This window comes from Trichomycterus rosablanca, chromosome 1 (assembly GCF_030014385.1).
Source record: "Trichomycterus rosablanca isolate fTriRos1 chromosome 1, fTriRos1.hap1, whole genome shotgun sequence".
In the NCBI taxonomy this organism is placed as follows: domain Eukaryota; kingdom Metazoa; phylum Chordata; class Actinopteri; order Siluriformes; family Trichomycteridae; genus Trichomycterus; species Trichomycterus rosablanca.
The window spans coordinates 83,793,090-83,820,111 of record NC_085988.1 but is presented as its reverse complement, the minus strand read 5'-3'; the positions used below and the strand labels follow the sequence as shown (position 1 = coordinate 83,820,111).

At 40.2% G+C, this 27,022-nt stretch overlaps 1 protein-coding gene across 2 annotated transcripts in view; it reads right to left on the bottom strand.

Annotated features, from left to right (window-relative positions):
* usp6nl (USP6 N-terminal like) overlaps positions 1-27,022 on the bottom strand; it is a 106,758-nt gene that overhangs the window by 56,293 nt on the left and 23,443 nt on the right. Inside the window, exon 2 of one of the 2 annotated variants that reach the window (XM_062996870.1) lies at positions 18,762-18,847. In XM_062996870.1, the coding sequence (XP_062852940.1) occupies positions 18,762-18,765 (4 nt within the window). In that variant the 5' untranslated portion in view covers positions 18,766-18,847. Of the gene's footprint in view, positions 1-18,761; positions 18,848-27,022 lie in introns of those variants that run through there. The other variant, XM_062996877.1, reaches the window with a different exon arrangement.

The following is a 27,022-nucleotide window of genomic DNA, read 5'->3' as shown; positions in this document are numbered from 1 at the left end:
ACATCATAATCGTCTGAATCCCGTTTCAGGTTAATGCTTCAGACACCAGTACTGGTGAACCATCAGTCCAGTTCAGGAACCAGAACAGGAACTGGCTCTCGGCTCTCTGCTAAATTCCTGACAGCCTAAAGTATGTAGATTTGACCAAGCTGGTCATCTTCACTTATTATCAGACTCTTATCTGTTAGTGATGAAAATTCCTCCAAGGAAATAAACAGATTTACTAACAACCAAAACATCTCGTTTATCGTCTCACTGCTGATCCCAGCTGAATAAAGAAAAGACATGAAATGCTGATGAGGAAGTTCCTCACACACACTGGCTCATATTTATATTCATCATCGCTCTGCTGCTTCTGTTTCTTTACTTCTTTTTGGTTCTTTAAGTTTCTCTTTTCTTGTTTTTTTTTCATATATTTCATTATTTTCTTTCCCCTGTGATTCTTCTGTTTTTCTTATTTTCTCTATTTTGTTTCTTTCTTATTTCATTCATTCACATTTTTTTCTTTTCCCTTCGGTACAGTATTTTCTCTCTTTTGTTATTCTTTTCTCCCCACTTTATTAATCCTGTATTTCTTATTAATTTTTTTATTTTTATTAATTTTTTTATTTTTATATATTTATCCTTTTCTCTTTATTAATCATTAATTATTTATTGTTTTTAATAATTTATTAATTAATTATTTCTCATTATTTATTTATTTATTTAATATTAATCATTTAGTTTTTTTATACTTCATTTTAATTAATCCTTTATTTTTCATTGATCCATTTTTCTTTATTAATCATTTATTTTATTAATCCTTTAATTATTAATCATTTCTTATTATCTATTTATTTAATATTAATCATTTATTTGTATTAAAAATTTATTTTAATCAACCCTTTATTTTTCATTGATCTTTCTTCATTAATTATTTATTGTTTTTAATCCTTTAATTATTAATTATTTCTTATTATCTATTAATTTAATACTAATCATTTTTTTTTTTTTTTTTTTTTTTATTAATCCTTCATTGTTAATTTATCATTTTTACTTCATGAATTATTTGTTTTTACTCCTTTAATTATTAATTATTGTTTATGTTGTTTATTTATTTAATATTAATCAATTATTTTTATTAATGCTTTATTTTAATGAATCCTTTATTTTTCATTGATCCTTTTTTCTTTATTAATTATTTATTGTTTTTAGTCCTTTAATTATTAATCATTTCTTATTATCTATTTATTTAATAATAATCATTTATTTTTTTATTATATTCATACTCATGTATATATGCATTATTTTAATACCTTTTCTTCGTCCTTTATTTCAATTATTATTTATTTATTTTATTATTGATATTTTTATTAATCCTTTATTACTTCCTTATTCTTTATTTATTTTAAATGAAATTCATTTTTTTATTAATCCTTTATTTATTCTTAACTGTATTTCTTATTCTTTTATTAATATCTAATGTTTATTCATTTTTTATGAATTATGAATTATTATAATTTGTTTTTATAAAAGTATTACAAGTAAAACACATAAACACATACAGTGCCCTTAACCTTTTTTCCTTTTTCTTAAGAACATTAAACTATGTACATTCAGGGAATACATTGAACTTTAGACAACAGCACATCATAAGTAAATAAATAAATATTAGCACTATCTTTACCCTTCTTTATTATTTATTTTTTAGTAGTCTTTTTTTTTTTTTTAACCTTTTTTTTACCTTTTTTTTCTTCATTCCCTCCTTTCCTCCACATTTTTCCCTCTTATTATTTTCTCTCCACTCTGCAGTCGTGCTAAATATTGAATGATTCTGAATCCGAGAGGCTGTAACATTTATTCTAACATTATCAGGCCTGCATGTCTGATTAGATCCTGCTGTAGAATTACAAACCAATCAAGAACAAATTCAATCGAACAAAAAATAAAGAAGAGAGAAAACACAGCCGTAAGGTTTATTCAGGACGTCACGTCACCTCGTCTCACCCAGACGCTGTAAACAGCAGGAAAATGTCACAGTGGACGGGGGGTAATAAAAGCCCTGCAGCGGTCAGATCAGCTTCTCGTGTTCTTCTCAGACTCTGTATCGATGTCCGATAACTGGAGACACTCAGAGCCAGACAGGTCAGAACATTCAGATCAATCAGATCCATCAATACAGATTAAAATCATCTAAAAATGAGTGAGTTATTTCTGTTCAGCTGCTTTTATATCACACAAACACGTTCCATCACTGACTGTAACGTATAAATGCCTTAAAAGTTCAGGCAGAGGGACAGAAATAGACTAGTGGATTAAGATTTGAGCTATCAATTAGAGTTAAAAGGTTGCAAGTTCGAATCCCAGCTCTACCATGCAGCCACTGTTGGGCCCTTGAGCAAGGCCCCTAACCCTCTCACCACGATGGCTGACCCTGCGCTCTGACCCCAGCTTCCAAATGATATGTATTGGGGGCAGTGGTAGCTCAGCGGTTAAGGTACTGGACTAGTAATCATAAGGTTGCCGGTTTAAGCCCCACCACCGCCAGATTGTCACTGTTGGGCCCCTGAGTAAGGCCCTTAACCCCTAAATTGCTTGAATTGTATTCAGTGAAGAAAATAAAACAGAAACACAATGGTTCATTGATGTGAGACACCTGAAAAAGCTGCTGTGTAAAAACCCAACACCAGTAGCCAATAGAAAACCAGTTATCAGGTACCACCAGTCATATGTTAAAGCATCGGAACAGCTGTGGAAACGGAACCCACCCCCTCTCACAGATGAAGGAATTAAATCTCGAGTGTTCGCGGCTTCAGCGTGTTAACGTGTGAAATCACTGAAACAACTCGTCACAACGCTGGAACAAATAAAGCTTCACGCGTTCGTTCCTGCGTCTCTCTCTTCACGCTCACACCAGCGTCGCTAATCAGATGCATCCACACATGCGCGGGTTCGACGGTCTTTCCGGGGTATTATTAATGTCCAGTGCATTACTGTAACCACATGACTGCAGTATTAACGTCCAGTACTGTGGAACTCTAACGGACCTGAAATTAACGTCCAAACATCCAAGAATTTAAGTAATGACGTAATGAATCAAATACTAGAATTAAAATTAAAGACTAAGATCTAAAAATCATGACAATTACTAAATGTTAATTATTATTGAATTTTTCAGCATAGAATGAAGACTCAATTACTAAACCTTAACCACAACACCACTAACCTTAACCTCAGTACTCCTAACCTCAGTACCTTTAATCTTAACCTTAGAACCCCTAACCTTAACCTCAGTACTTCTAACCTCAACCACAGTACTCTTAATCACAGTACTTATAACCTCAACCACAGTACTCTTAACCACAGTACTTATAACCTCAACCACAGTACTCTTAACCACAGTACTTCTAACCTCAACCACAGTACTCTTAATCACAGTACTTATAACCTCAACCACAGTACTCTTAACCACAGTACTTCTAACCTCAACCACAGTACTCTTAACCTCAGTACTTATAACCTCAACCACAGTACTCTTAACCTCAGTACTTATAACCTCAACCACAGTACTCTTAACCACAGTACTTCTAACCTCAACCACAGTACTCTTAACCTCAGTACTTATAACCTCAACCACAGTACTCTTAACCTCAGTACTTATAACCTCAACCTCAGTACTCTTAACCTCAGTACTCTTAACCTCAGTACTTATAACCTCAACCACAGTACTCTTAACCTCAGTACTCTTAACCTCAGTACTTATAACCTCAACCACAGTACTCTTAACCTCAGTACTTATAACCTCAACTACAGTACTCTTAACCTCAGTACTTATAACCTCAACCACAGTACTCTTAACCTCAGTACTTATAACCTCAACCTCAGTACTCTTAACCTCAGTACTCTTAACCTCAGTACTTATAACCTCAACCACAGTACTCTTAACCTCAGTACTCTTAACCTCAGTACTTATAACCTCAACCTCAGTACTCTTAACCTCAGTACTCTTAACCTCAGTACTTATAACCTCAACCACAGTACTCTTAACCTCAGTACTTATAACCTCAACTACAGTACTCTTAACCTCAGTACTTATAACCTCAACCACAGTACTCTTAACCTCAGTACTTATAACCTCAACCACAGTACTCTTAACCACAGTACTTCTAACCTCAACCACAGTACTCTTAACCTCAGTACTTCTAACCTCAACCACAGTACTCTTAACCTCAGTACTTCTAACCTCAACTACAGTACTCTTAACCTCAGTACTTATAACCTCAACTACAGTACTCTTAACCTCAGTACTTATAACCTCAACCACAGTACTCTTAACCTCAGTACTTCTAACCTCAACCACAGTACTCTTAACCTCAGTACTTCTAACCTCAACCACAGTACTCTTAACCTCAGTACTTCTAACCTCAACCACAGTACTCTTAACCTCAGTACTTCTAACCTCAACCTCAGTACTCTTAACCTCAGTACTTCTAACCTCAACCACAGTACTCTTAACCTCAGTACTTCTAACCTCAACCACAGTACTCTTAACCTCAGTACTTCTAACCTCAACCACAGTACTCTTAACCTCAGTACTTCTAACCTCAACCACAGTACTCTTAACCTCAGTACTTCTAACCTCAACCACAGTACTCTTAACCTCAGTACTTCTAACCTCAACTACAGTACTCTTAACCTCAGTACTTATAACCTCAACCACAGTACTCTTAACCTCAGTACTTCTAACCTCAACCACAGTACTCTTAACCTCAGTACTTCTAACCTCAACCTCAGTACTCTTAACCTCAGTACTTCTAACCTCAACCACAGTACTCTTAACCTCAGTACTTCTAACCTCAACCACAGTACTCTTAACCTCAGTACTTCTAACCTCAACCACAGTACTCTTAACCTCAGTACTTCTAACCTCAACCACAGTACTCTTAACCTCAGTACTTATAACCTCAACCACAGTACTCTTAACCTCAGTACTTATAACCTCAACCACAGTACTCTTAACCACAGTACTTCTAACCTCAACCACAGTACTCTTAACCTCAGTACTTCTAACCTCAACCACAGTACTCTTAACCTCAGTACTTCTAACCTCAACTACAGTACTCTTAACCTCAGTACTTATAACCTCAACCACAGTACTCTTAACCTCAGTACTTATAACCTCAACCACAGTACTCTTAACCACAGTACTTCTAACCTCAACCACAGTACTCTTAACCTCAGTACTTATAACCTCAACCACAGTACTCTTAACCTCAGTACTTCTAACCTCAACTACAGTACTCTTAACCTCAGTACTTATAACCTCAACCACAGTACTCTTAACCTCAGTACTTCTAACCTCAACCACAGTACTCTTAACCTCAGTACTTCTAACCTCAACCTCAGTACTCTTAACCTCAGTACTTCTAACCTCAACCACAGTACTCTTAACCTCAGTACTTCTAACCTCAACCACAGTACTCTTAACCTCAGTACTTCTAACCTCAACCACAGTACTCTTAACCTCAGTACTTCTAACCTCAACCACAGTACTCTTAACCTCAGTACTTCTAACCTCAACCACAGTACTCTTAACCTCAGTACTTCTAACCTCAACTACAGTACTCTTAACCTCAGTACTTATAACCTCAACCACAGTACTCTTAACCTCAGTACTTCTAACCTCAACCACAGTACTCTTAACCTCAGTACTTCTAACCTCAACCACAGTACTCTTAACCTCAGTACTTCTAACCTCAACCACAGTACTCTTAACCTCAGTACTTCTAACCTCAACCACAGTACTCTTAACCTCAGTACTTCTAACCTCAACTACAGTACTCTTAACCTCAGTACTTCTAACCTCAACCACAGTACTCTTAACCTCAGTACTTCTAACCTCAACCACAGTACTCTTAACCTAACCTCAGTACCCCACTGTTAACCTCACTACTGCTAACCTTAGTATTCCCAATATTTAAGTATGCTTACCTCAAAAATATTACCCATAACAATAACCTCAGTAGCCCTAAGCTTATTGTTAGTACCCTAAGCTTAATCTCAGTACCCTTAACCTTAATCTCAGTACCCTTAACCTTAATCTCAGTACCCTTAGCCTTAGTGTCCTTGCGCTTAATATCACTCACCTTGACCTCAACATAACAAACTGGGGGTGTTATGGACCTTATTCAAACAGACCTTCAAATCTGAAGCCAGCTCGGCGGCGAGACGGAGACACCAGTTCCTTGACGATCTGAAGGACCTGCATGGTCGACCGAAGGTGGAGTCACCTTTGAAGGTGCCGGGCTGGACGAGGGACGCCCAGAGAATCCCAGGATCCTCATTAGCACCATGCGCAAAACTCCAACATGAAGATCCTCAGCGCTGATGATGTCCCTTCATATCTCCAAACATCCGAACTGCATCACATTTTCCAATACTGGCGTCTTAGCAAGTTCATATCGACTGGATCCTTTCTTCATTATTCTCATCCAATTAACCACTAAAGAGGTAAATAACCCTTCCAGGGCATCGTTAAGTCCCCCAGCCTTGTTAGCGACCGATAATTAGCCACAATTAGCATCTGGTCAGTGCAGATCCGTCCTTATGTGAAGTAAGTGCGGCTCCGATAACTCAATAAGCGGCGGCACGGACCCGGAAAGCTCCAGCATCCACGGTGGCGTGGTGGAGACCTGTAGATTCACCGTGATTATATTTTAATCAGTTCATCCATCCATCGCTCCGTCCTTCATCTGCTCTCCGGCTGCTTTCGTTCCGGCAGTAACGGCACAACTGCTGCTCCGAGTCAGAGACCCTGACTTCCCCTCCTACCTCCACCATCTCTCTCTCTCTCTCTCTCTCTCTCTCTCTTACTCTCGCACCGTCTCACTTTCTGTTTATTCTCATCTGTATCTCCCGCTGTCATCCTTTAATCTTCTCGTCTTCACCTCCCTCTCGTTCTGTTTCTCTCTCTGTACGCCAGCTCTCGTTTCTCCCCATTCCTAAACCTCCTGTGTTTGCTCCTCTCACTTATCTGCTTGTTCTTCTTTCTCTTATTTATATTTCTCATCCCTCGTACACTTTTACTCTACTGCACTTTTGGCACAACTTTCAGAGACAGAAACTCTGGAATTTCAGCTGACTATTCCTCACAGAAGTTCTTGACCAGCTTAACTAGTCCTGAAGAGTCAATTTATGACTTTACTACTAGAAGGGCGTCTGAAGGACTGTGCACACCACTAGCGTCATTCCCTCAGAGGTTGCGTTATGTTACGGTAGATAGTATACACTGATCAGCCATAACATTAAAACCACCTCCTTGTTACTTAACTCACTGACCATTTTATCAGCTCCACTTACCATGTAGAAGCTCTTTGTAGTTCTACAATTACTGACTGTAGTCCATCTGTTTCTCTACATGCTTTATTAGCCTCCTTTCACTCTGTTCTTCAATGGTCAGGACCCCCACAGGACCACCACAGAGCAGGTATTATTTAGGTGGTGGATGATTCTCAGCACTGCAGTGACAATGACATGGTGGGTGGTGTGTTAGTGTGTGTTGTGCTGGTATGAGTGGATCAGACACAGCGGCACTGCTGGAGTTTTTATATACCGTGTCTAATCACTGTCCACTCTATTAGACACTCCTACCTAGTCGGTCCACCTTGTAGATGTAAAGTCAGAGACGATCGCTCATCTATTGCTGCTGTTTGAGTCGGTCATCTTCTAGACCTTCATCAGTGGTCACAGGACGCTGCCCACGGGTCGCTGTTGGCTGGATATTTTTGGTTGGTGGACTATTCTCAGTCCAGCAGTGACAGTGAGGTGTTTAAAAACTCCAGCAGCACTGCTGTGTCTGATCCACTCATACCAGCACAACACACACTAACACACCACCACCATGTCAGTGTCACTGCAGTGCTGAGAATGATCCACCACCTAAATAATACCTGCTGTGTGGTGGTCCTGTGGGGGTCCTGACCATTGAAGAACAGAGTGAAAGGGGGTAACAAAGCATGCAGAGAAACAGATGGACTACAGTCAGTAATTGTAGAACTACAAAGTGCTTCTATATGGTAAGTGGAGCTGAAGTTTTGCTACCTTATGGGGTTGTTTATTAGGGTTTATGGGGCGTCGAGGGCATTTTTAAAGTGGTGAGTCTTGGAATGAATGAACGACGTACAGTGAGGAGGTGCTTCTGTAGTTGTAAACAGTTTGCCGCACAGGGTGTGTTTACTTTATTTCCAAATGTGTGTGTGTGCTGCACGACTCCACGTGCCAGAATCGATTCCGATTCAATGCCGTTCGTTTTCGTTCTCGCCGGCCTCAAAACGAAATTTTCTCTACCCTTTCAAAACGTTCCTGCAGGGATCGAACATCCCGATGAGAAGAAACCTGCGATCTCGCTCTCATTACTCCAGAACGTCTCCTACAGACGCCGTGTACGAATCATGCGGCGCTCGGGCGGCGCTGCATCGCTCCCCAACTGCTGAGAACTGCAATGATCCTGCAGCACGACCATAAAGCATTAATCCAGCCTGGCAGCACAGCGGCACCCGTGAACCCTCGTCTTATTGTTTCAGAGCTCCAGAGAGGTCTGGTAACACACTACACAGTCAGAAGTACACTATATTACCAAAAGTATTCGCTCGTCTGCCTTCACACACATATGAACTTGAGTGACTCCCATTCTCAATCCATAGGGTTTAATATGATGTCGGCCCCCCTCTGCAGCTATAACAGCTTCAACTCTTCTGGGAAGGCTTTCCACAAGGTTTAGGAGTGTGTTTATGGGAATTTTTGACCATTCTTCCAGAAGCCCATTTGTGAGGTCAGACGCTGATGTTGGACGAGAAGGCCTGGCTCACAGTCTCCGCTCTAATTCATCCCAAAGGTGTTCTATCTATCAGGTTGAGGTCAGGACTCTGTGCAGGCCAGTCAAGTTCTTCCACACCAAACTGGCTCATCCACGTCTTTATGGAGCTTGTGCTTTGTGCACTGGTGCGCAGTCATGTTGGAACAGGAAGGGACCATCCCCAAACTGTTCCCACAAAGTCGGGAGCATGAAATTGTCCAAAATCTCTTGGTATGCTGAAGCATTAAGAGTTCCTTTCACTGGAACTAAGGGGCCGAGCCAGACTCCTGAAAAGCACCCCCACACCATAATCCCCCTCCACCACACTTTACACTCGGCACAATGAGTCCACCAAACCCAGACTCGTCCATTGGATCGGCAGACGGAGAATCGTGATTCGTCACTCCAGAGAACACGTCTCCACTGCTCTAGAGTCCAGTGGCGGAGTGCTTTACACCACTGAACCCGGCGCTTTGCATTGCGCTTGGTGATGTAAGGCTTGGATGCAGCTGCTCGGCCACGGACACCCATTCCATGAAGCTCTACACACTGTTCTTCAGCTCATCTGAAGACCACATGAAGTTTGGAGGTCTGTAGTGATGGACTCTGCAGAAAGTTGGTGACCTCTGCGCACTATGTTCCTCAGCATCCGCTGACCCGCTCTGTCATTTTACGTGGTAACACTTCATGGTTGAGTCGCTGTCGTTCCCAATCGCTTCCACTTTATTATAATAGCACCGACAGTCGACTGTGGAATATTTAGTAGTGAGGAAATTTCACGACTGGACTTGTTGCACAGGTGGCATCACGGTACCACGCTGGAATTCACATGTTTGTAGAAGCAGTCTGCATAGTAGGTAAATTAGGTAAAAAGGAGAACATGCAGAAATAAAATAGTAAATGTATTAAAATAGAATGACCTATTTGTTGTCTGTCTGTGGGAATTTGTGCTTGTTCAGTCACAAGATAACAGCGTTTGTACAGCTGTGCTCTGATGTTGGTGTTAATAACTCTGACCGACGCTGCATGAATAACAGAATCGAAACGCTCGTCTGCTCAGCAGGACCCGTCTCTCATTTCTCCACCCTGCTTTTATTCATCCCGCCCCCCTCTGAGATCTTTTGTCTCGTTTTGTTCTCGTCACCAAAGATCTTCTGTCTTTCTCCGTAACGGCTGATCCCCCGCTGCTTCTGAATTCTGAATCTCGCTTTTATCTACAGAAACGAGGAACCCTGACACGTCCAAGGCCGTAATCAGAGTATATATGGTTATACTGTATATATTAGATACGCCCCCCCATATAACGATATAAAATTATACCACCATCCACTGACTGTAGAATGATAGATAAGCTGGTACAGTCACGACCCTTCTTTTGAAGCAACGAGTTCCATACGTATCATTTCCAGCAAGCAGTAAACTGCTGCAACAGCGACTCCTACTGTTCAGCTGAGGCGCCCACATGAGTAACAGAGGAACACAGAGAGAACAGTGTGATCCACCAAGTATCAGGGTGCCTCTTCTAATTATTACATTCATGTGTTCAGCCACTACAGTTGCTAAGAGGGGTAATAAATCATTCTATCAAGGGAAATGATATGCTTCCAACTGCAGCAACAGTTTAGGGAAGGCCCATGTCAAAGTCTATCTTGCCAGTTTAATCACAAGCATTACATTTACACTCGCTTTATGTTTACGTTCATGTTTACGTTTACACTCATTTTATGTTTACGTTCATGTTTATGTTTACACTCATTTTATGTTTACGTTCATGTTTATGTTTACACTCATTTTATGTTTACGTTCATGTTTACGTTTACACTCGCTTTATGTTTACGTTCATGTTTATGTTTACACTCGCTTTATGTTTACATTCATGTTTACATTTACACTCGCTTTATGTTTACGTTCATGTTTACGTTTACACTCATTTTATGTTTATGCTTACACTTGTTTCATGTTTACGTCCATGTTTACACTTTGTTTACGTTTACATGTTTCATGTTTACGTTCATGTTTACACTTTTTATGTTTACGTTTACACATTTCATGTTTACGTCCATGTTTACACTTAATGTTTACGTTTACACATTTCATGTTTACATCCATGTTTACACTTTGTTTACATTTACATGTTTCATGTTTACGTTCATGTTTACACTTTTTATGTTTACGTTTACACATTTCATGTTTACGTCCATGTTTACACTTAATGTTTACGTTCATGTTTACACTTTGTTAACGTTCATGTTTACACTTTATGTTAACGTTTACACTTGTTTTGTGTTTACATTCATGTTTACACGTTATGTTAACGTTTACACTTGTTATATGTTTATTCATGTTTACACTGTTCCCGTTCATGTTTACACTTTATGTTTACGTTTACACTTGTTTTATGTTTATGTTCATGTTTACACTTTATGTTTACGTTTACACTTGTTTTGTTTATGTTCATGTTTGCACTTTATGTTTACGTTCATGTTTACACTATGTTTACGTTCATGTTTACACTTTGTTTGCGTTTACACTTGTTTTATGTTTACGTTCATGTTTACACTTTGTTTACGTTTACACTTGTTTTATGTTTACGTTCATGTTTACACTTGTTTTATGTTTACGTTCATGTTTACACTTGTTTTATGTTTACACTTTATGTTTACGTTTACACTTGTGTTATGTTTACATTTATGTTTACACTTACACTCGTTTTTTGTTTATGTTCATGTTTATGGTAGCACTTATGTTCATGTTTATATTCATGTTTATGTTTACACCTGTTTTATGTTTAAGTTGATATTAACGCTCATGTGATTGATTTTTTTTTGTACATGTGGGCGTGGCCACACCATTTCTTTAAAGCCAGATCTTGGCGTGAGATTCTCCAAACGTTAAATCTCATTAACGTGGTCAGACTATCTTATCTGTAGCGGTCTGGAAGCTGCTAGAATGATTCCCGCTCCAGCTGAACGCTCGGCGGTGCTGCCCTCTCTGAATGTTTGTAAAACAGCGCCACCTGTACTGTACTGTACTTAACAGAACGGGCGTCGGCGTATTTTTGACACATAATACATACTGATGAATCCAAAGACAGACGGACGTAGTGGTGGGTGAATAATGGGAACACAGAGAACACCAGAGGGTAACTGGAACACAGCTAGTTCCCTATGTCACTTCCTGTTTACTGCTCTAACTTCCCCTCCGGTCTCGGCCGCTCTGAAACCTGAGCTTGACCTGATCTGACAGAACGATATTCGTTAAAACAATTAACTGCTACCATGGCAACATGAAGTGTAGTTCACACTGACCAATACTGAGACGACTCTTTTTTCCACTGAGTCAGCCACTGTACGACGCCCTTGGATATGAAAAGGTTAAGGGCCTATCTCAGGGGCCAAACAGTAGCTGCATGGCAGAGCTGTGATCCGAACCCACAACCTTCTGACTGGTAGCACAAAGCTCCACCCACTAGGCTACCACTGTCCCTGCTTTATGTGGGTCGACCAGCGAGATCATTAGGCAACCAGTAGAGGTCAGCAGTGAGCACAGGGGAAAGGAGTATATCTAAATTGGGGTGAAAAAGCGCTAGCACTGACCGTTATCCTTACAGAAATGACTGTAAGGGCCCGACATTTTGTTTACGGTGGCCCCTCACATCCTGTTCCTCATCAGGACAGCAGGAGGGGTCAGATCTGGGTAATTAGTGCCTCTTCCTTATAGGTTCTCCAGCGTCCCGGGGTTCAGAGCAGGGGGGGGTAATTACTGTAATTACCCCCTCTCACACACAAACACACACACACCATTTTTAAAACGTGGTTCTTGATCTGATCAGCAGTATGAATTTAACATCGCTGGTTTAACTGGGAGGTTTCTGCACTGAAGAGAACATGTTAATCATAACAATAAAATAAAACGTTATTACGCTTGTGATTAAGTTTATGTTTACTTTCATCTTTACGCTCCTGTTTATGTTTATGATCATGTTTACGTTTACACTTGTTTCATATTTACATTTATCTTTATGTTTACACTTGTTTCATAATTATTTTACGCTCGTGTTCACATCTTTGTTAATGCCCATGATTACACTCATGTTTACATTCATGTTTATGATTCTGTTCATGTTTACGCTCATGTTTACATTCATGTTTATGATTATGTTCATGTTTATGCTCATGTTTACATTTATTTTTATGATTATGTTCATGTTTACGCTCATGTTTACATTCATGTTTATGATTATGTTCATGTTTACGCTCGTTTACATTTATGTTTATGATTATGTTCATGTTTACGCTCATGATTACATTCATGTTTATGATTATGTTCATGTTTATGCTCATGTTTACATTTATTTTTATGATTATGTTCATGTTTATGCTTGTTTACATTTATTTTTATGATTATGTTCATGTTTACGCTCATGTTTACATTCATGTTTATGATTATGTTCATGTTTACGCTCGTTTACATTTATGTTTATGATTATGTTCATGTTTACATTCATGTTTATGATTATGTTCATGTTTACGCTCATGTTTACATTTATGTTTATGATTATGTTCATGTTAAAGCTTGTTTACATTTATTTTTATGATTATGTTCATGTTTACGCTCATGTTTACATTCATGTTTATGATTATGTTCATGTTTACGCTCATGTTTACATTCATGTTTATGATTATGTTCATGTTTACGCTCATGTTTACATTCATGTTTATGATTACATTCATGTTTACGCTCATGTTTACATTTATGTTTATGATTATGTTCATGTTTACGCTCATGTTTACATTCATGTTTACGCTCATGTTTACATTCATGTTTATGATTACGCTCATGTTTACGCTCATGTTTACATTCATGTTTATGATTATGTTCATGTTTATGCTCATGTTTACACTCATGTTTATGATTATGTTCATGTTTATGCTCATGTTTACATTTATGTTTATGATTATGTTCATGTTTATGCTCATGTTTACATTCATGTTTATGATTATGTTCATGTTTACGCTCATGTTTACATTCATGTTTATGATTATGTTCATGTTTATGCTCATGTTTACATTTATTTTTATGATTATGTTCATGTTTACGCTCATGTTTACATTCATGTTTATGATTATGTTCATGTTTACGCTCATGTTTACATTTATGTTTATGATTATGTTCATGTTTACGCTCATGTTTACATTCATGTTTACGCTCATGTTTACATTCATGTTTATGATTACGCTCATGTTTACGCTCATGTTTACATTCATGTTTATGATTATGTTCATGTTTATGCTCATGTTTACATTTATGTTTATGATTATGTTCATGTTTATGCTTGTTTACATTTATTTTTATGATTATGTTCATGTTTATGATTATGTTCATGTTTATGCTCATGTTTACACTCATGTTTATGATTATGTTCATGTTTACGCTCATGTTTACATTCATGTTTATGATTATGTTCATGTTTACACTCATGTTTACATTCATGTTTATGATTACGCTCATGTTTACACTCATGTTTATGATTATGTTCATGTTTATGCTCATGTTTATGATTATGTTCATGTTTATGCTTGTTTACATTTATTTTTATGATTGTTCATGTTTACGCTCATGTTTACATTCATGTTTATGATTATGTTCATGTTTACGCTCATGTTTACATTTATGTTTATGATTATGTTCATGTTTACGCTCATGTTTACATTCATGTTTATGATTATGTTCATGTTTACGCTCATGTTTACATTCATGTTTATGATTATGTTCATGTTTACGCTCATGTTTACATTCATGTTTATGATTATGTTCATGTTTACGCTCATGTTTACATTCATGTTTATGATTATGTTCATGTTTACGCTCATGTTTACATTTATGTTTATGATTATGTTCATGTTTACGCTCATGTTTACATTCATGTTTATGATTATGTTCATGTTTACGCTCATGTTTACATTCATGTTTATGATTATGTTCATGTTTACGCTCATGTTTACATTCATGTTTATGATTATGTTCATGTTTACGCTTATGTTTACATTCATGTTTACGCTCATGTTTACATTCATGTTTATGATTACGCTCATGTTTACGCTCATGTTTACATTCATGTTTATGATTATGTTCATGTTTACGCTCATGTTTACACTCATGTTTATGATTATGTTCATGTTTATGCTCATGTTTACATTTATGTTTATGATTATGTTCATGTTTATGCTTGTTTACATTTATTTTTATGATTATGTTCATGTTTACGCTCATGTTTACATTCATGTTTATGATTATGTTCATGTTTACGCTCGTTTACATTTATGTTTATGATTATGTTCATGTTTACGCTCATGTTTACATTCATGTTTATGATTATGTTCATGTTTACGCTCATGTTTACATTCATGTTTACGCTCATGTTTACATTCATGTTTATGATTACGCTCATGTTTACGCTCGTGTTTACATTCATGTTTATGATTATGTTTGTTTACGCTCATGTTTACATTCATGTTTATGATTATGTTCATGTTTACGCTCATGTTTACATTCATGTTTATGATTATGTTCATGTTTATGCTCATGTTTGCATTCATGTTTATGATTATGTTCATGTTTATGCTCATGTTTACATTCATGTTTATGATTACGTTCATGTTTACGCTCATGTTTACATTTATGTTTATGATTATGTTCATGTTTACGCTCATGTTTACATTCATGTTTACGCTCATGTTTACATTCATGTTTATGATTACGCTCATGTTTATGATTATGTTCATGTTTATGCTCATGTTTACATTTATGATTATGTTCATGTTTATGCTCATGTTTACATTTATGTTTATGATTATGTTCATGTTTATGCTCATGTTTATGCTCATGTTTACATTCATGTTTATGATTATGTTCATGTTTATGCTCATGTTTACATTCATGTTCATGATTATGTTCATGTTTACTCTCATGATTACATTCACACTTGTTTTATTTTATGTTCATGTTTACGTTTATGCTATGATTATGCTCATGTTTACATTCATAATTATGTTTACACTTGTTTCATTTTAACGTTCATGTTTACATTCATAATTATGTTTACACTTGTTTCGTGTTAACGGTCATGTTTACATTCACACTCATTTCATGTTTATTTTTATGCTCATATTCATGTTTACATATATGCTTATGATCATGTTCATGTTCAGATTTATGTTTATGCTCTTGATTACGCTCATGATTATATTTATGTTTACACTCATTTCAAGTTTATGGTCATGTTTATAGTAATGCTTATGTTCACATGTATATTCATGTTTACAATCACACTCATTTCATGTTTACATTTATGCTTATGATCATGTTCATGATTACCCTTATGTTTACGTTTACACTTTTCATGTGTACGCTCACATTCATGGCAATGTTTATGGTTATGTTCATATTTCTGCTCATGTTTACATCATAAAAACACTTTATGAAGCTGCATTAGAGCGCTAGCTGTGTGAAATTACCATAAATCACACGGTAATAAAACACTGCAGTGGAACAGGGGGGAGAAAGTGCTGAGTTGTGGAAGTGCAGAGGAAGAAGAATCGTTCTGTCTTTAAAGACGAGCGACGTTCTGTGGGCAGCGTTATTAATCACCAGCAGAGAGCGGAACTGAAATAAGCTCCCGTCACTTCACACCAGAGATGTTCACAAGTCACGAGTCTGAGTCAAGTCACGAGTCTTTAGGTTAGAGTCCGAGTCAAGTCACGAGTCTTTATGCTAGAGTCCGAGTCAAGTCACGAGTCTTTAGGCTAGAGTCCGAGTCGAGTCACGAGTCTTTAGGCTAGAGTCCAAATCAAGTCTCGAGTCTTTAGGCTAGAGTCCGAGTCAAGTCACGAGTCTTTAGGCTAGAGTCCGAGTCAAGTCACGAGTCTTTAGGCTAGAGTCCGAGTCCAGTCACGAGTCTTTAGGCTAGAGTCCGAGTCCAGTCACGAGTCTTTAGGCTAGAGTCCAAATCAAGTCTCGAGTCTTTTGGCTAGAGTCCGAGTCAAGTCACGAGTCTTTATGCTAGAGTCCGAGTCGAGTCACGAGTCTTTAGGCTAGAGTCCGAGTCGATTCACGAGTCTTTAGGCTAGAGTCCGAGTCAAGTCACGAGTCTTTAGGCTAGAGTCCGAGTCGATTCACGAGTCTTTAGGCTAGAGTCCGAGTCAAGTCACGAGTCTTTAGGTTAGAGTCCGAGTCAAGTCACGAGTCTTTAGGCTAGAGTCCGAGTCGAGTCACGAGTCTTTAGGCTAGAGTCAGAGTCGAGTCACGAGTCTTTAGGCTAGAGTCAGAGTCGAGTCACGAGTCTTTAGGCTAGAGTCCGAGTCGAGTCACGAGTCTTTAGGCTAGAGTCCGAGTCGAGTCACGAGTCTTTAGGCTAGAGTCCGAGTCGAGTCACGAGTCTTTAGGCTAGAGTCCGAGTCGAGTCACGAGTCTTTAGGTTAGAGTCCACTCCCACCTCACCCAGCTCCATCACACCCCCCACCCCGCTATTAACCAGCTCCAACATACTCATACTCAAGTAAGAGTGTGTATATGTGTGGATCAGACAGTACTGAAGTCCTGGTCTGGACCCTTGAGTGGGTTGCAGAGAAAAATAAAAACATTTTAACAGGGACATAAACACAGAATGCATTCGTACGTGAGCGCCCCCATGTGGAGGCTTTACTTTACATCTTGTAAACCACAGGGGGACCAGATTGCCACCAAGTTTATTAATTAAGTAGATTAATAAACAGTAGGTCACTAGAAAAAAGTTTGACCCTGAAGTTCTGTACTAAGAAATTAGCAGGGTTCAAGTCCCGGCTGTGCTACCATCCCGACCGGGCGTCCAACAGACACCACTGGCAACATCTGAGTAAGGAAAGGCTGGATGGTGCTCTATTTAACGTCTCCACTACACACCCGGGAGCTTTCCATACCTCCAGCACTGTATGAAGTGAAAATTCCACACACTGGTGGCCAAGTTCAGTCGCTCATATCAAGTTCATATTTAAGAGTAACGTCCTTTGATTGGTCAGAATCTCAGAGACACGCCCTCCATCAGTCACCACACAAAGCATAAGGTAGGTGCGTATTGACATCATCATGAGTCTCAAGGGAGGTTCTTCCAAACTAAAGGAACAGTGTTGGCTAACGAGATAGAAATAAAATAAAACAATCAAACTATTTATCCTAGTCAGGGTCTCAGCGGGTCCGGCTCCCCCAGGAAACACAATTTGTCACAGGGCTTCGGCAACCCCCCTCAGACATACCTAATCAAGTCTGTGTAGACACCAGACGGGACGTCATGCATCAACCGAACTCGAGCGCTTAATAACAACGTAAAATGCTACAACCCCAAATCAGAAAAAGTTGGGACACAGTGTTTATTACATTTACTTTGACTTTTATTTGATGTCAGACAGGATGAACCTGAGATATTTCATGTTTTATCTGCTCAACTTCATTTCTTTTATTAATAAACATCCATTCCTGCATTTCAGGCCTGCAACACATTCCAAAAAAGATGGGACGGGGGCAATTCAGGGCTAGTAATGAGGTGGAAAAACTAAATAATAACAAATAACAACAATAACAAATGAAGACTAACAAATGAGTGTAGGAAACACTTTCCACAGTGTCCCAAGTTTTTCTGACTTAAAAAAATGCCATTAATTAGATCAGCCTGGAAACTATATAAAGACCCATATAGTGACCACCCCACCCACCCAACTCAGCCAACCCTACCTGAGGTCAAGAGACCCCCCCCCACCCACCCAACTCAGCCGACTCGTGAGGTCAAGACGCCAAGATCAAGGTGTATCAACATTTTAAGACGCAGGACACATGAAGGTGTGTGTGTGTGTGTGTGTGTGTGTGTGTGTGTGTGTGTGTGTGTGTGTGTGCTTACTCATGCTGCGATGCTGCTTTCTGGTAGACAGGTGAGCTCCAGGTGAGGCTGTTCTCCAAAGACGTTCTCCTCACCGCACTCATGACCTGGAGACCAGAGAAGAGAAAAAAATCACCAGTCTACGATTAATACACACTGACCACTTTATTAGGAACGCCGTACAGTCAAACCTCGGTTTTCGTCGAGAAGGCCGTTCGAAAGTCGAAACATACGAAAAACGAAACAATAATTCCCATGAGGAATAAAGTAAACACAATTAATGCGTTCCTGAAAGGCAAAAATATTAACAAAATTACATTTTATAGAGAATAAGAAACGATTATTGTAGCGTCGGCGTAGAAGAGACAGAGTCGCGAGTTGCCATGACAACAGGATCAGCTCTTTTTATTGGATACACGGTTCAAGATACACGTACACACACACACACACCTTCAACACCCGCTATTGTAGCCACGTCATTCTTATCCCCGCGCAACACTGTTACGGTAAGTTTTAGGTTCGAGAGCCGCTCAGGTGGCGCAGCGGTAAAAAGTAGAGATGGGACGATCGATCGGCTATGAATCGGTATCGGCCGATTTTTAATCAAAATATGCTATCGGCGATCGGCGATATTTCCTAAAAGTAGCCGATCCGATCGTGTGATATATAAAGATCACGTTAAGTTAACAGCTCAGTGGATTGATCCAGACTTTGAGCTACGAAGCACCAACCATCACATCACCATTCATCAGCCATCGTACAGAAACCATCGTGAAAGCTCTTACGATGTAATTTTGCTGATTGTAATATTTACTTTAAAAAGATAATTCAACCCGGTCACATCTGAGTCGATTCTATCAGCACGTTATATAAACTCCTGGTTCACTTTGGTAAATCGTAAGCGGTTCTTACTTGTGATGTAGATGAGAACAGAAAACGTTACAGAGCCAATCAGAGGCAAAAGTTTATTCATTACCAAATTCGTTAGTTCAGGATCATCTGCTGAACTTTTAGAAAACTTTTAGCTCCTTAGACGGAACGAGTCTGACTCGGTTACAGATCTGTGGTAATAACAGTGTAATGAAGCTTTTTAATGTAAGAGAGTCACACAGAATGTTCTGTAGTAGTTGGTGTTTATTTAAAACCACGACATTTAATTAATAACAGTAAACACGGAGAGATAACCGAGAAGAGAAACTTACGCTTCGCGTGAATCGTGAATCACTTTAAGCGATACAGTGAACAGATCATTTCTCTTAAAGGCACACACACACACACACACACAAACACACACACACACACACAAACACACACACAAACAAACACACAAACACACAAACACACAAACACACAAACACACAAACACACAAACACACACGTGCTGCTCTGGTTTGTCTTCACTGTGAGGCTCTTTTTAAGTTTATTTACTGCTAATCCACCCCCCCCCCCCACCCCCCCGATCGGAATCGGCTATCGGCCGATGTCCCTGAAAGGAGATCGGAGATCGGAATCGGTGCCAAAAACCCCGATCGGTCCATCTCTAGTAAAAAGACACGCTGCAACCAGGGCTGGATTCTGAGTACGTGGTATCGAATCCAGCTCTGCTTCACCGGTCCGAGGCTGAGCGGCTGTATGAGCAACGATTGGCCGGTTGCTCAGTTGGGGGGGTGGGACAAAGAACCGGATGTGGGTCTCTCTCTGTCAGAATGCGATCACGACCTCTGCCGGCTGATTAGAGGCGCCTGCACAGAGATGAGGAAGAGTGCCCTTAGGGTGCGTCTCTCCGCATGCAACGCTAGGTGGCGCAACACTCATCAATGTGTGGGTGGGGATATGGGTTAGCTTCGATCTCCTCGGTCACGGCAGGGTTCGGCATAGACAGAGAGGAAGCACGACGCAAACTGAACGATTGGATGCGCTAAAGGGGGAGAAAAAGGGAAAAAAAAAAAAAAAAAAAAAAAAGTTTTAGATTCGACACCTAATTAAACAAACACACTTATGCACAACTAACATGTTAAACAGAACACCAAATAACAAACAAACCCAATAAACACATACAACAGAGAACGCGAGTGCTTCTGGGTAACGCCCGCTCCGCCCCCCTATCCACAGTGGCAGATGCCACATTATAAATAAGTAATGAAATGGATAAATGAACATTTAACATCACATTAACTTTATTGAGGAGTCCTGTTGGCGTATGGAAGGCAGTGAGGAAGGCAGAGGGATACCCCGACATGGCCGCGCGAGTCTTTGTTCACGTTGGGCCGTACCGAGTCACGTGGGAAATGGCCGGACGCGATCGGTGCGGTTTAACGAAAACCGAGTCAGTGTTCGAAACTCGAGGTAGGAAAAAAACGACGAAAGTCGACGGAACCGGATCATACGAAAACCGAGGTTCGACTGTACTAATAAAGTCGGGGCGTCCAAACCACGACCTGCGGGGCATTGAAAACAACAAACTGTTTGACCTCTGGGTGGCGCTCTCACACTAAACGAATCTAAAACTCTCACCGTCTTTTTACCTCCAACTCAAAACATTAACGTCACACCTACAAACCTGAGAAACGAAAACTAGACGCCAAACGCAGAAGATTTCAGGCGCGTTGGGAGTTCAGAGGGAAGCGGGTATGTTTCATTTGAAGAAGTATAATAATCTCCCCGTCACACGACACTGTGGACGACAGATCATCAATCACTCAGATAAACAGGAAGTGGGATTGTTAGTAATCAGGAGCTCCGTTATATCTATTTCTTTTATTATAGAAGAGTCGTGGCCCCGTGGTGGTGTATTTTTTACTCCATCTGGCCCCCAACACGCCTAAAATGGACACAAATTCCCATACACAGACGTACTGTACTTCAAAGTCTGGTGAGAAGCTTCTCAGAAGAGCAAAATCACACAGAGGTCACTCTGTTTTAATTAATACCATTTGTTTTTGAAATGGGACGGCCGACAAGCTCATGGTCAGGCGTCCAAATACTATAGTGTAGTTTCAGATGTCTTCATTAGTCCCCTTCACCCCCCCCCCCCCCCCCCCCCACAACTGTGCCAGCCCCTTACACACACAGCTATCATTACAGTAGCGTAATGACCACTTTCACTCAGTGTGTGTGCGTGTGTGTGTGTGTGTGGTTGTGGCAGTACACTAATGGCCAAAAGTATGTGGACAACTCTCCTCACCCATCCAACTACATTGAATACATGGTTTGCAATGGGCGCGACCCATGGTAGATGCTCCCAAAATGTGGTACAAATCTCACCGATTGGTCCATTGGATCTACCAGCAGGGCTCTAGCCTAACTTTTGTGCTGGTGCACCTAACAAAAAAAAGTTAGGCTAGAGCCCTGCTGGTAGATCCAATGGACCAATCAGTGAGATTTGTACCACATTTTGAACGATGAATTTTGGGATTGCCTTGATCACTAAGGCAGCGTCGGACGCTCACTCGTTCTTGAGCCAAAATGACATTGAAATATTAAGACGCCTCAGTAGTGAGGATATTACGGCATCTAGGATTTCGAACAGCCTCCTTCTCGGGAGCGCAGCACAGGACGACGTCAAATGCGTCCATGTAGAGAGAGATCTAGCTTTTCCAACACACCCTATATAGGCAATATTGACTTGTAAATGATGAACTAACAATCTGGTGAACATGCCGCTGAAAGGCAGCGGGGAGAGGCGAGACTTGGACAGTGCATTTATCGCGGCATGTAATGTGTTTTATAGATGCATTGTGCTTTCTCAGCGTTTCAATTCGAAATGTATTAGAACCAGTCACAAATGCACTATTGCCGGCCATGGTCTTCCCATGCTCTTTACAGTAAATGCAGTGCATTATATTATCGGCTTTACCGTATCTTTTATACACAGTACCAGTCAAAAGTTAGGACACACCTTCTCTTCAGTGGTTTTTCTTGATTATTTTTATTTTCTACATTGTAGATTAATACTGAAGACGTCCAAACTATGAAGGAACACGTATGGAATTATGTAGTGAACAAAAAAATGTTAAACCAGAATATGTTTTATATTTTACCAACTCTACCTCTGCACAGCACAACACATTAAAAAAGCAAGAAATTCCAGAAATTAACTCTAGACAAAGCACAAACGTTAATTGAAAACCGTTCCAGGCGGCACCTCATGAAGCTGACTGAGAAAATAACAAAAGTGTGCAAAGCTGTTTTAGAGCAAAAGATGGCTACTTTAAAGAATATAAAATATAAAACATATTCTGGTTTGTTTAACACTTTTTTGTTCACTACATAATTCCATACGTGTTCCTTCATAGTTTGGACGTCTTCATTATTAATGTACAATGTTGAAAATTAAAAAAAAATCAAGAAAAACCACAGGAATGAGAAAGCGTGTCCAAACTTTTGACTGGTACTGTATATATACAGTGTATCACGAAAGTGAGTACACCCCTCACATTTCTGCAAATATTTCATTATATCTTTTCATGGGACAACACTATAGACATGAAACTTGGATATAACTTAGAGTAGTCAGTGTACAGCTTGTATAGCAGTGTAGATTTACTGTCTTCTGAAAATAACTCAACACACAGCCATTAATGTCTAAATAGCTGCAACATAAGTGAGTACACCCCACAGTGAACATGTCCAAATTGTGCCCAAATGTGTCGTTGTCCCTCCCTGGTGTCATGTGTCAAGGTCCCAGGTGTAAATGGGGAGCAGGACTGTTAAATTTGGTGTTTTGGGTACAATTCTCTCATACTGGCCTCTGGATATTCAACATGGCACCTCATGGCAAAGAACTCTCTGAGGATGTGAGAAATAGAATTGTTGCTCTCCACAAAGATGGCCTGGGCTATAAGAAGATTGCTAACACCCTGAAACTGAGCTACAGCATGGTTGCCAAGGTCATACAGTGGTTTTCCAGGACAGGTTCCACTCGGAACAGGCTTCGCCAGGGTCGACCAAAGAAGTTGAGTCCACGTGTTCGGCGTCATATCCAGAGGTTGGCTTTAAAAAATAGACACATGAGTGCTGCCAGCATTGCTGCAGAGGTTGAAGACGTGGGACGTCAGCCTGTCAGTGCTCAGACCATACACCGCACACTGCATCAACTTGGTCTGCATGGTCGTCATCCCAGAAGGAAGCTGACGCACAAGAAAGCCAGCAAACAGTTTGCTGAAGACAAGCAGTCCAAGAACATGGATTACTGGAATGCCCTGTGGTCTGACGAGACCAAGATAAACTTGTTTGGCTCAGATGGTGTCCAGCATGTGTGGCGGCGCCCTGGTGAGAAGTACCAAGACAACTGTATCTTACCTACAGTCAAGCATGGTGGTGGTAGCATCATGGTCTTGGGCTGCATGAGTGTTGCTGGCACTGGGGAGCTGCAGTTCATTGAGGAAAACATGAATTCCAACATGTACTGTGACATTCTGAAACAGAGCATGATCCCCTTCCTTCGAAAACAGGGCCTCATGGCAGTTTTCCAACAGGATAACGACCCCAAACACAACCTCCAAGATGACAACTGCCTTGCTGAGGAAGCTGAAGGTAAAGGTGATGGACTAAACCCAATTGAGCACCTGTGGCGCATCCTCAAGTGGAAGGTGGAGGAGTTTAAGGTGTCTAACATCCACCAGCTCTGTGATGTCATCACGGAGGAGTGGAAGAGGATTCCAGTAGCAACCTGTGCAGCTCTGGTGAATTCCATGCCCAGGAGGGTTAAGGCAGTGATAATAATGGTGGTCACACAAAATATTGACACTTTGGGCACAATTTGGACATGTTCACTGTGGGGTGTACTCACTTATGTTGCCAGCTATTTAGACATTAATGGCTGTGTGTTGAGTTATTTTCAGAAGACAGTAAATCTACACTGCTATACAAGTTGTACACTGACTACTCTAAGTTATATCCAAGTTTTATGTCTATAGTGTTGTCCCATGAAAAGATATAATAAAATATTTGCAGAAATGTGAGGGGTGTACTCACTTTCGTGATATACAGTGTATCACAAAAGTGAGTACACCCCTCACATTTCTGCAGATATTTAAGTATATCTTTTCATGGGACAACACTGACAAAATGACACTTTGACACAATGAAAAGTAGTCTGTGTGCAGCTTATATAACAGTGTAAATTTATTCTTCCCTCAAAATAACTCAATATACAGCCATTAATGTCTAAACCACCAGCAACAAAAGTGAGTACACCCCTTAGTGAAAGTTCCTGAAGTGTCAATATTTTGTGTGGCCACCATTATTTCCCAGAACTGCCTTAACTCTCCTGGGCACGGAGTTTACCAGAGCTTCACAGGTTGCCACTGGAATGCTTTTCCACTCCTCCATGACGACATCACGGAGCTGGTGGATATTCGAGACTTTGCGCTCCTCCACCTTCCGCTTGAGGATGCCCCAAAGATGTTCTATTGTGTTTAGGTCTGGAGACATGCTTGGCCAGTCCATCACCTTTACCCTCAGCCTCTTCAATAAAGCAGTGGTCGTCTTAGAGGTGTGTTTGGGGTCATTATCATGCTGGAACACTGCCCTGCGACCCAGTTTCCGGAGGGAGGGGATCATGCTCTGCTTCAGTATTTCACAATACATATTGGAGTTCATGTGTCCCTCAATGAAATGTAACTCCCCAACACCTGCTGCACTCATGCAGCCCCAGACCATGGCATTCCCACCACCATGCTTGACTGTAGGCATGACACACTTATCTTTGTACTCCTCACCTGATTGCCGCCACACATGCTTGAGACCATCTGAACCAAACAAATGTATCTTGGTCTCATCAGACCATAGGACATGGTTCCAGTAATCCATGTCCTTTGTTGACATGTCTTCAGCAAACTGTTTGCAGGCTTTCTTGTGTAGAGACTTCAGAAGAGGCTTCCTTCTGGGGTGACAGCCATGCAGACCAATTTGATGTAGTGTGCGGCGTATGGTCTGAGCACTGACAGGCTGACCCCCCACCTTTTCAATCTCTGCAGCAATGCTGACAGCACTCCTGCGCCTATCTTTCAAAGACAGCAGTTGGATGTGACGCTAAGCACGTGCACTCAGCTTCTTTGGACGACCAACGCGAGGTCTGTTCTGAGTGGACCCTGCTCTTTTAAAACACTGGATGATCTTGGCCACTGTGCTGCAGCTCAGTTTCAGGGTGTTGGCAATCTTCTTGTAGCCTTGGCCATCTTCATGTAGCGCAACAATTCATCTTTTAAGATCCTCAGAGAGTTCTTTGCCATGAGGTGCCATGTTGGAACTTTCAGTGACCAGTATGAGAGAGTGTGAGAGCTGTACTACTAAATTGAACACACCTGCTCCCTATGCACACCTGAGACCTAGTAACACTAACAAATCACATGACATTTTGGAGGGAAAATGACAAGCAGTGCTCAATTTGGACATTTAGGGGTGTAGTCTCTTAGGGGTGTACTCACTTTTGTTGCCGGTGGTTTAGACATTAATGGCTGTATATTGAGTTATTTTAAGGGAAGAATAAATTTACACTGTTATATAAGCTGCACACAGACTACTTTTCATTGTGTCAAAGTGTCATTTTGTCAGTGTTGTCCCATGAAAAGATATACTTAAATATCTGCAGAAATGTGAGGGGTGTACTCACTTTTGTGATACACTGTATATATATATATATATATATATATATATATATATATATATATATACACATAGGTCTAGTAACGTTAAGCAGGTTACACAGATTTTCCAAAATCGCTTGCTGTCCACTCACTGTGTATTGTGATGACATGCATTCTGATATTTCATTGCCTTTTAGTTATTTTAATATTTAACTTAACACAAATATTGTCGTGTTTTTACTTTCGCTATCGCCGCACTTTACCGCTGGCATTAGCCACTTGCTACCGTAGAGGGTCGGCTCACTCAGCCGCTGTCCGGTGGGGATGCTACGGGTCTTTTGCTGTGCGGTGGTGGAGGTGTGGGAATAAAGGTGCACGACAGGGTCGAGTCACTTTAACTGTTTAGTCAGGACTTCAATGAGCGTTACAGCACTTTACACCGCCGAGCTCCAGCACCCCAACTTCAATTCTGGGGCCATACTAACTGCATAACGTCCGAACGCACATGTATAAACCGGGTGCTGCATTCTGATTGGCTGAGCTGAATGTCGCTCACGTATCGCTGCTACAATATTGTCCCGCCCTTCACTATCTCTGATTGGTCTAGACCACGACATGGGCCTGATGTGTGTCTGTTGTTGAAGCACAGGGAGACTTTCAGAGTCGCTGAGACTTTGTTTCCCCTCGAACGGC